Source organism: Schistocerca nitens, chromosome 2, assembly GCF_023898315.1.
Source record: "Schistocerca nitens isolate TAMUIC-IGC-003100 chromosome 2, iqSchNite1.1, whole genome shotgun sequence".
In the NCBI taxonomy this organism is placed as follows: Eukaryota; Metazoa; Arthropoda; class Insecta; order Orthoptera; family Acrididae; genus Schistocerca; species Schistocerca nitens.
The window spans coordinates 84,310,605-84,327,198 of NC_064615.1; the positions used below are offsets into that span (position 1 = coordinate 84,310,605).

The 16,594-nt window shown below is 44.5% G+C and overlaps 1 protein-coding gene across 1 annotated transcript in view; it reads left to right on the plus strand.

The window, feature by feature from the left end:
* LOC126235760 (serine-rich adhesin for platelets) overlaps positions 1 to 16,594 on the plus strand; it is a 196,917-nt gene that overhangs the window by 114,776 nt on the left and 65,547 nt on the right. The window contains exon 3 of the mRNA XM_049944556.1: positions 14,002 to 14,121. Coding sequence (XP_049800513.1) covers positions 14,002 to 14,121 — 120 coding nt within the window. The remainder of the gene's footprint in view (positions 1 to 14,001; positions 14,122 to 16,594) is intronic.

The following is a 16,594-nucleotide window of genomic DNA, read 5'->3' on the forward strand; positions in this document are numbered from 1 at the left end:
AAAATGCGGCCTGTGAACTTGCTCCTCAAGATCGTGAACCATTAGTAGTTATCAGAGCCTGTGGCGAGACACTCATTTCCATCGATTACTTTAACTTGCCCGGGTAGTGGCAAACGTCAAGATACCAATTCAACCTTCGTGCAAATGAATGACGATCTGTCGTCAGTGATCAGGTAGGCGCAAAACTGAGGTCTTATACTAAGTGCGAAAAAGCCCTAAATAATTCAGGTGTGTGGGCGTAGTGTGCGTTACAGTCATTGAAACTCTTTTAAATCTGTCTGCGCAAGTACACTGTCATATCACATTAACGTGACCACCTGTCAAACTCCCGAATAAGCACCTTTTGCTGCACCAGACAAGTAGCGGGAGATTATTCAAAATGACAGTTCTAACAACCCTACCACAACAAAGGTCAAAATTTAATAATAATTGTGGTGTTGCTCACGCTGCTAAATACTGCATTTTCGGGCTACAGCAAAGTTATTATGTGGCAGGTGTCATTAGAGCACAGTTAAGTCATTTCATGTAATAATGAATAAACTAGGCACTCATCGTTTCGTGTTTCCCACGCTGGTCTCGTTGTAAAATCATGGCTCAATCGTCGAAAATCTAGGTGGTGGTGATTCCAAGCTCGGATGCAAAGATGCCTAGGTTTTATTCTGCTATATTCAAAAGTTTTATAGATGTGTTTCACAAACCATTCTTGAAGATTAAACCTTTGAAAGTTAGCACAATGGTGATGTAAAAAATAATCAGCACTCCGAATTTAAGTTACACTTCCTTTTTATTGCTTTTGTTGCAATATCGCGTAGCACACTAAACATCATTTCACAATATAAAACATACTTGAAAACATCTTCCTCACTGTTAAAGTTCACGTATTATAAGCTGACTACGTTATGCGTCTTTCCAACATGACGTCCTAGACTTGACCTTTTCAAGGTCCGACTATCTAACTATTAATCGCTTACGCGCCCAAAAATCATGAGTTACAAGTACGTCAAAGATCATAGTGACAAAAGAAAGAATACACACAAGAATAATATCATTGCAATATAAACATATCGATGAATCAGAGTACTTCTACATTAATGAAATCAAATCTGAATGTTGTCTCAGAAATATGTCAACTACTTCACAGAAACAAAGTAGAATATTACTGGTATCGAGAGGTTCAGGTGAGCTGCCGTAATGGTTACGTAATTCAAGTACCATTACAGAGTCACAATCGCATTATTTATTTTGCCGCCAACCGGTCATCTTCAGGGCAATTTACACCATTTGGTCGCTCGCTCGAGTCGTCACCCTGCCTGTGCACGGTTGGAAAACCGTGAATAGGCAGGGTGACGACTCCAGCGAGCGACCAAATGGTGTAAATTGCCGTGAAGATGACCGGTTGGCGGCAAAATAATGCGATTGTGACTGTCATTTTGAATAATTGATTATAAGTAAATTAATCGCTGATATCTCCACACAACTATGTTGTCTAAAAAAGTAGCAAGAGAGTCGGTGAGCTTCTGAAAGGTACTGATAAGCATGTGGAGCCATGCTGACTCCAGTGCTGTGGCCAGCTACGCTAAGTTTCTCTGCTGACAATTCAGCGTACAGTCTGATTGAGGAGGTCCGACAGATTCTCGATTGGGTTTCATTCCGGGGAGTCTGGTGGCCAGGGGAGTACGTCAAACTGATCCTGCTGCTCTTAGAACCACGCACGTACACCGCGAACTGTGTGACACGTTGCATCGTCCTACTGGTAGACGCCACTGTGCCGAGGAAAAGCAAACTGCATGTAGGGATGGACGTGGTCACCAAGTCGGAATGACGAGATCCCCCTGGGAATGCCACGTAAACATTCTCCAGACCATAACGCTGCTTCCTAGATGCACGATGTTTGCTTTTAGACGTTTCATGCCGTACGCGCCAACGGCCATCAGTCCGCTTTTGTATCCCGCCTGGAAGGCGGCGCGTGGGTAGGAGGAGGAGCAGGAAAAATACGTCGGTACTGCAGTGAGTTTAAAAATGGTTTACTAGTGCAGGAAAGAATACATAACTTTGTACAGATGCGAAGTCTTCGACCCGTCGTGTGGAGAGCAAACTGAAGCGAAGTTTCCTGGCTGGCTGCACGCGATGAAAATGGGCTGAATCTGTAGCGGAGCTCGTAGAGCTGCACATCACCAGCTAGAGGGCGCTGTCGTCGGTGTCTCGTGGTAGTGCCAACTTAACTGGTACCTAAGCCGTCGCATCGTAGCTATCGATTCCGCATCCGCAGGAGCAAAAAACCCAATTCATCTAAAGAGGTCACCTGTTGCCACTCAATGGGCGTCTTGTCGCGGTATTGGAGTGCAAATTCCAGCCTTCGTCAGCATGGGACCATGAACGACGTTCCTGCTGCGGAGATCCATACTTAGCAACGTTTGCTGAAAGATCGTTGAGGAGACACTGTTGGTAGCTCATGGTTCATCTGAGCGGTCAGTTGCTCGAAACCTGCACGTCTATTCGTCCGTATACATGTCCACCGCCGTCGTTTACCGTGTCACCTGTAGCCCGTTATGCACCAGTTGCCTTGACGCCGGTTTTAGATAGCGCCCTTTGCCATGCGCGGTATACTTTAACCATGGTGGCACGTCAACAGTTCACAGTCGTAGCCGTTTCGGAATGCTTCCACCCTTGGCTCGAAAGCCAATGATCATGCCCTTTTGGCCGTCCGATTAGTGGCTCCGTTTTCACATTACGACGACAGCACTGGTTCGCCCCTCCTCCCTTCCCCCTCCCCGCGACACGCTTGATATCCCCTCCAAAGTTGCTGCTGCCATCTGCCGTCTGCGAGTGGTTGAAATCGATCATTGGCGGTGGTCATTTTAATGTGAGTGGACTGTTTGCAAGAAAGTGCGTGCTTGTCATCCTAAGCTTTTCGTTTTATTAATATTAAGCATCATCATCGATGATATTTTATGTCTGCGTGCATATTTTTGAGTTATTCGCTCATTTTGGCAGAACACTTAGAAGGTGCAACAGGTCTACCAAAGAGACTGCTTACACTACGCTTGGCCGCCCTATTCTGGAGTACTGCTGTGCGGTGTGGGATCCGTATCAGGTGGGACTGACGGATGACCAAAGAAGGGCAGCTCGTTTTGTATTATCGCGAAATAGGGGACATAGTGTCACAGACGCGATACGTGAATTGGAGTGGCAATCATTAAAACAGACGTTTTTCGTTGCTACGCGATCTTCTCATGAAATTTCAATCACCAGTTTTCTCCTCTGATTGCGAAAACATTCTGTTGGCACCCACCTACATAGGGAGAAATGGTCATCATGATAAAATAAATCAGGGCTCACACAAAAAAATTTAAGTGCTCGTTTCCCCCGCGCGTCGTTCGAGAGTGGAACGGTAGAGAAACAGCTTGAAGGTGGTTCATTGATCCCTCTGCAAGGCACTATATTGTGCATAGCAGAGTAATCACGTAGAAGCACCAAGTTTCATTGGCGTACGGTCACTCCTTTCTCATAAGGTCCCTCTCAAGTAGCGAATCACACCTATACGTGATACCATGAACAGTGCGTTCCAGAGGATTGTAGTGCCTTAAGTTCGAACCCAGGACACCTCCATTCAGTATGTTAAAAAACTCAGTTTTCGTGCACAGTATATTTTGTCGTTGTGAATTATCTACTTCCCAAAAATGAATCTTAAGATTATTTGTAACAAAACGTTTTTCAGCATACTCTGATCTCGGTTGAGCAAATAATCTGAGAGAAAAGAATTCCATGTTTCGCTCCGCATACATTGATGTTGCTGAATCATATACAGCGGATCTGAAACACGTCCTTCTCTTGCTGCAGTAGGATAGCCGACGCAGACACCAGCTTCTACAGCACTTTCCCCCCTTCTGCACGCACCGTCTACCGGAAAATGCGTCCAAGCCGTAACGACGTTCATTTCTCAGATTTGGAGCGTTTCCCCCCCGTCTTTGGGGCGTTCCGTTGCTTCCGCCGAAGACTTCCCTCAACGCTCCTGGGGAAGGGTGGCAGCTCCTGGAGCAGTATCGACCTGTGAGGGAGAAAGCGTGCTTCACGCACATGGCGTTGTTCTGGCCAAAAATATGCGCTATCTTAGTTTCGAATTCCGTTCGAGTGATAACAGGTTTTCGTAAAGATTAACAGAATCGAAACGGCTGCCGTACGGTAAGGTTTCAGCGAAATAAGGTTTCAGCGAACAAACAGTTATTCGTTCACTTACTCCAGGTGTGATCGGATGATCGATTCTGCTCAAAGTATTCCCAAATCGAATCAGGCGAGCAGCGGCTGTCTGATTCAGCAATGGTACAAATGTTCCAATGCGCCCCTCCCCCCCCCCCCCCCCCCTCCCCTTTTATAGTCCGTTCGTAATGTCGTAGATACCAGCGTATTTTGAATGGTATTTAGACCGTGATCATCTCACTCACGTTTACCCAACAACACTAATTGAAAGCATTAAGAAAAGATGCGTATGCGTTGAAGGAAACAACGTGGACGTCGTGGCAAAGAAATGTATTTTTCCGGTGTGTTATGTACTTTGAGTTTCGTTGTTGGTTGTTTTGGGGAAGGAGACCAGACAGCGAGGTCATCGGTCTCATCGGATTAGGGAAGGATGGGGAAGGAAGTCGGCCGTGCCCTTTCAAAGGAACCATCCCGGCATTTGCCTGGAGCGATTTAGGGAAATCACGGAAAACCCAAATCAGGATGGCCGGACGCGGGATTGAACCGTCGTCCTCCCGAATGCGGGTCCAGTGTCTAACCACTACGCCACCTCGCTCGGTTTGAGTTTCGTGGACGGCCCGCTGCGACAGGTGGCGGTTCGTAGCAGATTAGATACGTCACACTCCACAGGGTTCCACCTGTTCCGCCAGTTATGCAAAACACCGTTTTTCTCAGTACCCAAACATGTTTCGGCACCACTGTGCCATCATCACTGGGTTTTCGTTTTTATTTATTCAACTGGCAACCCTATGCCAGCAGTTCTCCAGTAAAGAAACAAACTGACCGCTCAGTTACCCACGCATCGAGCACGGCCACAATGAATGAGTTGTAGCGAAGAGACATGACAGTTGTTGACGCACTTTTAATTTTCATTACCTCTAAACTTTTGAGTGCCAATAAGGATTCAACAAAGGAATGCATTCCAGTTCACGTGTTCACTAGTTAGCACAAAGGCATGGTATTGCATGGTAATACCATGCCTTTGTGCTAACTAGTAAACGCGTGAACTGGAATGCATTCCTTTGTTGAAGAATCCTCGTAATCAGATAGTATCTGGTTAATTCTTGGTGTTATAGGCATCATCTCGCCTTTATCCACATGTAAAGAGAGCTGTCATTATCCATGTATTTCTACACTTCCTTACGACCGGTCAACGAGGCATGGATTCTGGGTTCGGTTCTGGGGACTGAGGTGCGAAGGGGGGGGGGCATTCTGTTACAGGTTACAGTCGTCTCCCCCCCCCCCTCCCCCACACACACACAAAATCTAACTACAGTAGCTATCAACCCCACTTTTAATGTTTAGGAGATGCCTATTAAATGAATATGATAGTGACAATAACAAAAATGTTTTTAATAATAATAATTGGTTTACATCAGGGCTTAGTACATCGCTTTAGAATAATTTCCGAGAAATTGCAGTTCAGAGAGGTGGATAATTTGAAAAGTATATGTCTCAGAATTTGCGAAGTACATGTCAGAAATTGCTTTTACATGTACTCACATACTCCGCAAGCCGCCATATGGTGCGTGGCGGAGAGTACCTTGTACCACTTCTAGTCATTTCCTTTCCTGTCCCAGTCGCAAATAGCGAAGGAAAAACGACTGTCTATATGTCTCCGTGTGAGATCTAATTTCTCTAATTCCGATTTTCATAGGCCTTACACGAAGTGTACTTTGGCAATCAGCCACAAATGCCGTTTCGATAAATTTTCTCAATAATGTTCCTGCAGAAGAACGTCGTCTTCCCTCCGGTAATTACCGTTTGAGTTCGCGAAGCATGTTGCTCGAAGCTACCGTTAGCAATCTAGCGGCCCTCTTCTGACTTGCTTTGATGTCTTCCTTTAATCCCATCTGGTGCGAATCCCACACATTCGAACAGTACTCAACAATTATTCGCGCTAGTATCTTACATGCGATCTTCTTTACAGATGGACCACACTTTCTTAAAATCCTCCGAACAAAACTGAGTCGAGCGTTCGCCTTCTCTGCTACAGTCCTTACATACGCATTCGATTTCATATTGTTTCGCAACGTTACGCCTAGGAATATAATCGAAGTGTCAGTCTCAAGCAGAACGCTGCTTATACTGGTTTCGTGAAAAGATTACGCCACAGCGGAGAATGCCTTTGTTTTAACAATTCCACCCCAACTCGCGTGTCACATCTGTGACACTCTCTGTCCTGTTTAGCGATAGTACGAAATGAGCTACTTTCCTTGAACTTTTTCGACGTCCCCCGTCACTCAAATCTGAAACGGATCCCATACCACGCTGACAACTCGCCCTACTTACATTCGCCTGTTGGGTCAATTTACGCGTAGACAAAGGGCTCTGAATAATTCTTCGGCGAATGTCTAAAATAACTTCTGGAGTGCGAACTGAAAGAATTATGTGCCGTTATGCATTTTGCACAGATCCGTAGGTGCGCCAGTTTTTGTACGGGCTCTGTATTGATCTCTTTGTTGGTAGTCCTCTTTCCAGATTGTTGACCCCGAAAATTTCGCGAGTTTTATTAATCGAACCTGTTTCCACATATGCTTCCACAATTTAAATTCTTTCCTCTGTAGAGGAGGTCATTTTTCACGACGCAAATAGAAACGTTAACTTCACTGATGAAATAAACTGAAATGCTGACAGAAGAATGTTAACAATCGTTTATTGAATAAAACTGCCCATTTTTGTAGCTGTTTATATTTTATTTTAGGGGTCGAAATATTGCATTCGCATTCAAAGGGGACAAGGGTTGGTTTGTTTGGGGGAAGAGACCAAACAGCGAGGTCATTGGTCTCATCGGATCAGGGAAGGACGTCGGCCGTGTCCTTTAAAGGAACGATCCCGGCATTTGCCTGGAGCGAAATCAGGATGTCCGGACGCGGGATTGAACCGTCGTCCTCCCGAATGAAAGGGGACAAGGGCTACTTTTAACTGCGCCCCTTGTATGGGCGTAATACTAAGAAGCGGTGTGAAATAGGTCGACCACGTTACATCTGCACCAGAGAAGGGTAATGGAAGACAGATTTGTTGGAAGGGCTCTGGGAAAGGATAGTGCACAGTGCACCTCTTTCACGTGACGCGAGTGGGGACCAGTTGTAAAGCCCTTCTTTGAACGGATTCGAAGAGGCGCTGCTACGGTCGTAACATGTCGGTACAGTCCATACGGAAGTGTATCTGATTCTCGACGAACTTGGATGGGAATTGTTGAGAAGAAGGTGATGTCCATTGTATTGTATGGAAACCGGGGACCTAGAAACGACGGAGAGGCTCCGTCCCCGCCGCAGCCGCAGTGGTCCACAACCCCACGACGACTACCGCAGTCCACTTCACCGCTCCGCCGTCCCACACCGAACCCAGGGTTATTGTGCGGTTCGGCCCCCGGTGGACCCCCCAGGGAACGTCTCACACCAGACGAGTGTAACCCATATGTTTGCGTGGTAGAGTAATGGTGGTGTACGCGTACGTGGAGAATTGTTTGCGCAGCAATCGCCGACATAGTGTTAACTGAGGCGGAATAAGGGGAACCAGCCCGCATTCGCCGAGGCAGATGGAAAAGCGCCTAAAAACCATCCACAGACTGGCCGGTTCACCGGACCTCGACACAAATCCGCCGGGCGGATTCGTGCCGGGGACCAGGCGCTCCTTCCCGCGCGGAAAGCAGCGCGTTAGACCGCACGGCTAATTTTTTTTTTGTAACCATATATATTTATTTAAATATATTAACGATACATTTAAAAAAAAAGACATTTTATTCTATTAACCTATTATATACCTTGTGTTGGTTAATATTACTGTCATTTTATATGTTTTCGTTTTTATATTTTCGTTTTTCTCTTATTGTTGTTCCTTAAACCCTTTTACATGGCCATTTGCCTTTTTTTTTTTTTTGAGGGGGTAGACATTGCAGGACAGGCATAACAGTTTATATTTGGCATCGATGCATTGATTTTGAGTTTGTTTCTGTATGTGATGCACTTGTGATGCCACAGGCACATTGTGTATTCTGGTTTGATCTCTTCCTCTAGTTACACTGTTAAGTGGGACAGTATGAGGGAAACGTCACCATGATAGGTGGAGCAGAAGTGGAAGAAACTTTTTTACATATACTACAGAATATACCTAAATTGAAGAAGAGAGAAAATTTTGTCATATTACATAAGAGAAGCAGAAAGGAGAGTGTGAGTAATCAATAGAATTTTATAGGCACAAAGTAAAGGAAATCATTTAAAAAAATCTAATAATAATAATGCGTAGTTGGCACTTTCCACTAAGTAATGCTTGTTTCCTAGTCAGTATAGTACAAATAATGGAAGAAAAGTTAATTAAAAAAACTGGTAGTACTACTGTGCATACTTTTGACACTGTTTTGGCTGCGAGCATGACAGATGTTTGGTGAGAAGCACTTTGTATCACTGATTTCACTAAGAAGAAACACTTTATACTACTATACTTCACTATTTGATGCGAGAAGAGAAAGCACTTTCTCTTGTGTTGCACTTGTTCACTATAACTGCACACGTTCTTCGGGCGGGCAGGTGATGTACTTCTCACGAAACCCTGTTGGCGAAATTTAGAGAAACTGTGTAGGTAGAAAAACATCCGCTGCGCGTTGCACAGTGGCTTGCGAAGTGTATATGTGGATTAGGAATGTGATGAAGTACCGTGTGCGAATGAGTGTGCGTTGTGGTTTTGAGTGTTTTGTGGGGGCGAAAACTGAAAGTTGGAGCGCGGCCTGCGGCCGTGACCGGCAGCTGCAGACTACGGAAACCAAAGCCGGCGGCTCGCTGGGATCCTGTTTCAGGCGCCTGCTCTGCCCTGCTCGCAACCCCTGCCTCGCCCCTTTCTTAACTGCCTATCGCCTGCTGCCCTTTCGTCTGCACAGCCTCTCTGCAGCCCCAGACAGTCACGTCCCGAAGAACGTTTATTTGCCTACCTGGCGTTCAACATTGCATATGTTTTCACTGCTTGCTTTGCCGCGTTGTCCTAAACTAACCCAACACTTGCCCATGGCGATTTGGCGGACTAAGAGTTCATCCCTGTTGGCCTTCCTCAGCTGAAACATTTGCGTTTGCATAATTATCGTCCAATTTTCTTATTTTTTCCAAAACATTCGAAAAAGTAATGAATCCAAATGTAGTCTTAAGTTTTAGTAGAAGCAGTTTGCCAGGCCGGAGTGGCCGTGCGGTTCTAAGCGCTGCAGTCTGGAGCCGAGCGACCGCTACGGTCGCAGGTTCGAATCCTGCCTCGGGCATGGATGTGTGTGATGTCCTTAGGTTAGTTAGGTTTAATTAGTTCTAAGTTCTAAGCGACTGATGACCTCAGAAGTTAAGTCGCAAGGTTCTCAGAGCCAGCCAGAAACAGTTTACTTAGCGTATCACAATTTGGATTCCAGAATAGTTCCTCGACTGCTACCAATACGTTTACCCACCTAGTATTATGAGCCTTAAATAATAAAATATCGCCATTTGGTATTTACTGCGATCTTCCCAAAGCGTGTGATATGTAGATCATGGTACACTCTTGGCAATCAATTGGGGTCTTGTCGACGCCTGGGTCATAAAAGACGAAATGATGACATGAGGCGGATCAGAGCGCCAAGAAGTTGTAAAGCATTAATAGGTGAACTTAGCTCACAGTCAGGTGGAAACGCGGTTTTCCTGATTAGGAGGATACTTCATGAATTGAATTGCCGCGGACTCCGGAGCTCGTTGAGTCACCGTGACTTGCATCAGAGACGATCGTTCGGCCACGTAGCAAAGAGGCAGGACAAGGGTCACCACTGCGTGGTACCGAAGGCCGTAGGCCGAAGCCGGTCTCCTCCGATGGAGAATCAGTGGAGCGACGACAGCTACTGCTGCGAACGTGGTTGCTTTGGAGAATCGAAATGAATTCGGAAACTGCTGGGGAAAAAAAAAATCCTTCCCACTGATTGAACTGCACTGACTGAAGGAACGAGCCCCTCGTCGAACGAGAGGGATGCAGCACTGTAGTTCATATATAATTATAAAAACTGCTAAAACAGTTATTTGTTCTCAGAACTTCCTCTTGTAACGACTCAGTGATCTGAAGATGAAATGGTTCCCCGTTGTTTGTCACCGTGGCATATTTTTAGTTTTTAAAGGATGTCTTCCCCGTACAGCCAGAACATTATGACCAGCGACCTACTATCGATATAAACCCGGCCAGGCGATAGCAGCGTCACCAGGCGAGGAATGACTGCTGGTCAGACACTCTCGTGACACACGTAGTATCACAGAGCGTGCTGTCCGTGTGTAGAATGGAGAAGGTGCGCGATCTATCTGAGTTTGACCGAGGGCAGATAGCGATGGACCGGAGGCTCGGCACGAGCATTTCGGAAACTGCACAACTTTGAAACCACGTCCAGACGTCGTGAAGTTGGGCGACAATCTCTCATTACAGATGTCGGACATCGTAGGCTGGGCAGACTGGTAAAACAGGACAGGCGGCGAACTGTGGCGGAGCTAACATTCTTTCATGCTGGGCTGAGTAAAAGTGTGTCCGAACACACAGTGCACCGAACAATTCTAACGGCGGGCCTCCACAGCCAACCAATGCATGTGCCTATGGTAATACCACAACTTGGGCAACTGCAACAGAAATGGGCACGTGACCATCTGCACTGGACGTTGGCGCAGTGGCAAAGCGTTGCATGGTCTGATGAATCCTGATACTTTCTTCATCATGGCGACGGGAGGGCGAGAATCCATCGTCTTCCAGGGGAACAGATCCTTGAACTTGTAGTATTGCGGGACGGAGGCAAGCTGGCGGCAGCAGCATTATGCTCTGTGGAGGATTCATGTGGGCATACATGGGTCTCAAGTGGAGCTCGTGCAAGGCACCGTACGGCCAACGAGTATCGTCCACGGGTTGCAGACCACGTACGCCCATTCGTGACGATCATTTTTCCCGACGGTAATGGCATTTTTCAACAAGATAATGCGCCATGTCACAGGGTCAGGAGTGTGATGGAATGGTTCGAGGAACACAATGTTGAGTTGCACTTGATGGGCTGGCCTCCCAGTCCGCCAGATCTTAAACCAATAGAACACATCTAGGGTGTGATTGAATGTGACTCATCACCTTCCTCCAGGAATTTAGGTGACTTGGGTGTGCAGACGTGGTGCCAAATCGCTCCTACGGTCTACCAAGGCCGCATTGCTTCCATGTCACGACGCGTCGCCGCTGTTATCCGTGCCGGCTGTTAGATAGGTGGTCCTAATGTTCTGGCCAGTGTTTGGTTGTGTGATTTTGTGAACGATGTCACCACATGGCCGACTGCCTCCCTGTCGAGAGCTGCAGATTATTCCGAGTGCAGAAACAAAATCGGTGTCAACTGTGTCGTGTTTTACACTCTTGCCATGTGCGCCTCCCCTATTTGGATTTGGCAAAAATTCTAAAAATGTTCTGTGCTTCTGAACAGAAATATTCTACAGGGAAGAAAACTAGTGATGTTGAAAATTTCTTGTTTACTCTTTATTCCAGAGAGACGGTCGCAGGTTCGAATCCTGCCTCGGGCATGGATGTGTGTGATGTCCTTAGGTTAGTTAGGTTTAAGTAGTTCTAAGTCTAGGGGACTGATAACCTCAGATGTTAAGTCCCATAGTGCTTAGAGCTATTTGAACTAAATTCAGAAAACATCTACACTGTCGAAATGTTGCGCAACGTCTCTGCGGTTGCATCTCGTCACCCGTTCCAAACGTGTAACAAAAGACTGCAGCTTTTGGCCTATCAACGGCCTATGATACCACATTTCGTCTACTGACAAAGAGGAAAGGAAACTTACTATGGAAAGTTAATTAAATCTGAAACAACGAACTTTAAAAATCCGACTTTTCATCATCACATGGATTTAAAACTTTCATTCTTTTATTCCTAGTTTCAAACAGTGAACACTCTTAACGCAGGATAACCGAGGATGGTTCCGAGAATGCCGTGTGATTAATAAAGAGATGAATTCAGAAATCTTGTATGTTGGGACCTTTGGAAACAGGAATGCAGCATCGTATGAGACGTCGAAATCGTACTCTGCTGAACTTTTAGTGGAGAATGCGTCCATCCACGTAGACACGACAGCTCTCTCTCTCTCTCTCTCTCTCTCTCTGTGTGTGTGTGTGTGTGTGTGTGTGTGTGAGCAGTACTGTCGTCTAGACGCTTGAGTCTCGGAATAAGCAACGAATAACGCCCATTCTCGAATGTTCTCGCACCGCGCCGCCTGCTGACGTCACACGACCATTGTGTGTACCTCTTCCAGAAGCGTCCGTCTTAAGTCATCATTAACGTTTCACATACTTCAAACTACCTAAGCTGGTACCTATATTTAGCAACCTCGTTAGTTTCCCAAGAGGAATGTCTGGGGCGTAACTGTACGAACTGGAAAATTGAACACGGTCCACCGATGAGTAAAATCGAATAACTCAGCTTTCTTTAAATGAAATGCATCAGATCGGGCTTTCAGACGGTAAAATAGAGGAATTATTAACACACAGAGGGCAATAAAGCGACAATAGATTACAGATGAAGTGGAATTATTGCATTTATGACGCCTGGCTTACTTGGTGAAGACAGAAGATCAGAACAGAACTTGTATGTAGCATAATAGGAAGGAAGAATGTATGTAGCATAATAGGAAGGAAGGAAGGTGAGATGTTTGAAAGATACTACCATGCACACTTACAGTTGTTCCTACACCTAATGCAAAAAGTGCTTCATAGTTACACTCTTATACGAGTTAGTATGTAAGACATACTGATAAAAGGTTTAGAGTTCGGTCATAGAAAACAGCTTGCTGCCTTGCTTGTCCCGGAATCTTTTTTTGCTTTATCCATGCCCCCCTATCTTACAGTAGTTTTCCTTACTAACTTTTAAATAGTGGATTCCACATGAAAATCTCACATCAAAATCGTTTTTTCTGTTTATTTACTATTACTTCATTTAATTTCGGTTCTGATTGTCTGTAATTGTGACACCCTACCACTCTGTGCCAGTAACAGCTGTTCATTGCTGTCAACACTTGCCTACTTCGTTAATCTGTCTTTGCGACTACTAAAGGATTTTACCATACTCGTTTAGTTTTATTCCTTCAAAAACATCGTAAGTGGTCTTACAATTTTCATTTCCTTCTAGATCAGTAAAAATTATGTTTGAAAAAATTAAAGTGTAATTTTTATTGACAGCTTTTTGTCTGATTCCCTTCTTCGAGTAAAAATCACATTTCAGTATATTTTGGAACGAACAGTTTTTAGATCTAGAAGAAAACCAAGATTGTACGTATATTTCATTCCTGACTCTTGATGCTGTTTTAAATGAATAAAACAAGACTTTTTTGGTAATATAATACGAATTCTTTTGTAGTTGCAAACACAAATTTGAAATACCTTCTCGTAAACCAACCACGGACGCTGTGGCAAGAGAAATGAAGAACTTGTCTGCTCGGTTTAGTTATTTGCCATTAGTTCCCTTTGTCTGACCCCCTCAGTCTCCCAATCTGACTCTGCTGGATTTCATTGCATGCGGTTTATCAAGGACAAGGGTTCTATTTGAGACAAAGGATCTACGCCACAGTAGAGGCTATAACATCTGTTATGCTTATGAACATGTGGTGAGATGTGTAGTACCATTTTGATATCTGTCGAGCTACAAATGGTGCTCATGCTGAACTATACAACATGCATAAAAATGTTTGAGCTCCCAGATACAATGTTGGACAATAAGAGGCGCTACTGAGTTATGCTGTGTGTGGTGGTGTTTCAGCACCAGTGCCAGTACAGCTGGGTGCCGCGGACCACTCACCCCTGCCGCCGCCAGTTGGGTACCAACTTGTGAGGGACCCTCTCTCCGGACACCTGCTTCTCATTCCTGCCGCCAACATAGGTATGTATTCCATGTATCGACGTGCGCTACTTGGGTTGCTGTCGTCTTTCCCATTGTTCTCTTTAGTACTACACGTACAATATGACTCGGCACTTTTCGCGGGGGCTGCTGGGTGCACCACGTGGCACTTCAGCTTTTGCAGGCGATAAAGTCGTGGGGGAACGAGCTCTGCGTCCTGCTCACAGGTCGAGCAGCGTATTGGAATCAATAAAGCGTGTCCCACGGCTAACCCAGATCCGTCACCTGGTTGGTAACTGCACGCTGTATTTTTTCCTACCCAGCATAACAGGCAGGAACAGTCTATACTGGCCCAGTCACTTGACTTCCAAAGTTTCTCCACTCACAGAAAAGTGCCATGTTATATTGCCCGTATAACATTTTCTCCATTGGTGTTCTGTGTGCTTCTCTGGCCATGTCCTTGATTTTGTGCACCTTGACACAGGTCACCAATTCAGATTCGTCCTAACCCCATCTTACAGCTTTTTTAGCTCATTTAATCCATAGCACACTGTTTACTCGTATTGACACATCTACATTCTCTCAGTCTACCCGTCTCCCCCACTTCCTTCCTCGCCAGCCTACCTCTCTTGCTTCCTGCCTCCTGTTCCTTATCTCAACATCCTCCCATCTTCACACCTTTTCTGTTCCATGCTGGTTCGTAAAGGAAAAGATTCCATTTAGCAAGCATTCAGATACCATAACAGAGCATAGCCAATTGACATTCATTTCCCAAAAGTTTGCACCCCTAAAAAGTTTGTGTGTGTGTGTGTGTGTGTGTGTGTGTGTGTGTGTGTGTGTGTGTGTGTGATTATGCACCAGCTTCCATTAACAAAGACAAAGTGCTTTCAAGCACCCCATCTCTACCCTAGTTTTATTTCTGTGCCATTGCCATCAACATACTACAAATTATTTTTGAGAATGTTTTACATATGATGTCTCATTTACATAGACTTCATTAGAAACAGTCTCAGCTGCATCTGAGTACATATGGGGGTAGAAATGGCAGTGGTCATTGTAAAGTACCATCCCACCAGTCCCCTAAACTATTTTATGAAAAAGGTGGAAAACATACGTAAGGATGGTATAAAAGTCTGCCCCTACAAATACTAATACAATGCCGTAATCTTTGCTCTACCAAACCTGGGAAATTGTTTTCAGGAAAATTGTAATGTAATATTTTGTAAATACCTTTGTCTTATGCATCCTAGCAGAACCACACCTAGGCTTTAAACAGTTGGCGCCGTTACTAATAGGTATATATGATTGCAGGCTCTGATCAGTAGCCAAAACATCTTGCTAATAATGTTTTAATTTGTTATGAGGCATCCATAGAGACAAGTTGTGCAGATCGCAGTATGTCTACAAGAGAAGTAAAAATATAATGGACAGCTGAATCGATCTGTGCTCACCTTAGTCAGGTTACCAATACAAACAGCATTAAGAATGCAGCTGAGCAAACATGCAAAGCCAACCAAGAAGTTGCGAACCGAACTGTCAACAACAAGCGTTGAGATAATAAATGCTTGTGCAAGTGCTTAATTGCACACTATTCTCAATCCTTCATTGTGTTGAAGACACAATTACTCTGGTGTAGCTCCTTTTGATTCTTCTTCAGAAGCTTTTATGGCCTTTTTTCTGTCAATCTTCAGCTCACTTCTAGAGTTTTGTGTCCACACATTTCGTTTACATAATTCTACTGTTTCTATAACTCCTGTTCAGATTTACTCTGTTCAGTGTAGCAAATGTTGCTTGTTGCAAAATACATTCTTATTATTCCATCTATATGTTCATCATTCATAGTCTATGGAACTTACTTCTTTGTGCTAGAGTTATTTGAACAATCATTTCAGCATTATTTTACAATGATATTAATCACCCTTAGTTACATGCATGAAAAAGAAATACAGAAAGTATGGTACCAATTTTCTTCCACTGGTCATTTCTTTTATTCCCAAATCCATGTCCAATTTTCTTTAATCATTTCTTTGGTTTAACCACCAATTCAACCCAGTATTTATCACCACCCACACTGCTTTTGTAGGCATTCCTCCACTATCCTCCTCTGAAATTATTCCTGTTATTGAGCTGACATTTCTTGTTCATCTTGGTGAACTTTAAAAACCCACTCATCCCCCTCTTTTACTTATCATTTAAACATTGTGACTCTTCAAGCTTTTCCTGGCAGATATGTTGTAAATAGTCTTCACGGGTTGGCCGCCACATCACGTTGTGCAAATTCCACAATATTTCCTAACCACCAACCAGGTTGAACCACCTGAAGATGTCAGATAGTTGCTCCAAGGAAATATTGTGGAATTTGCACAACATGATCCTGCGGCAAACCCGTAAAGACTATTTACAACATTTAAACTTCATTCAGAAAATCTTGTCACTTCCACTGGTCTGTTTTGCAGGTCTCTGATCTATCTGCCAAATTTTTTTTTTACACCAACTACTTATTAAATATTACATT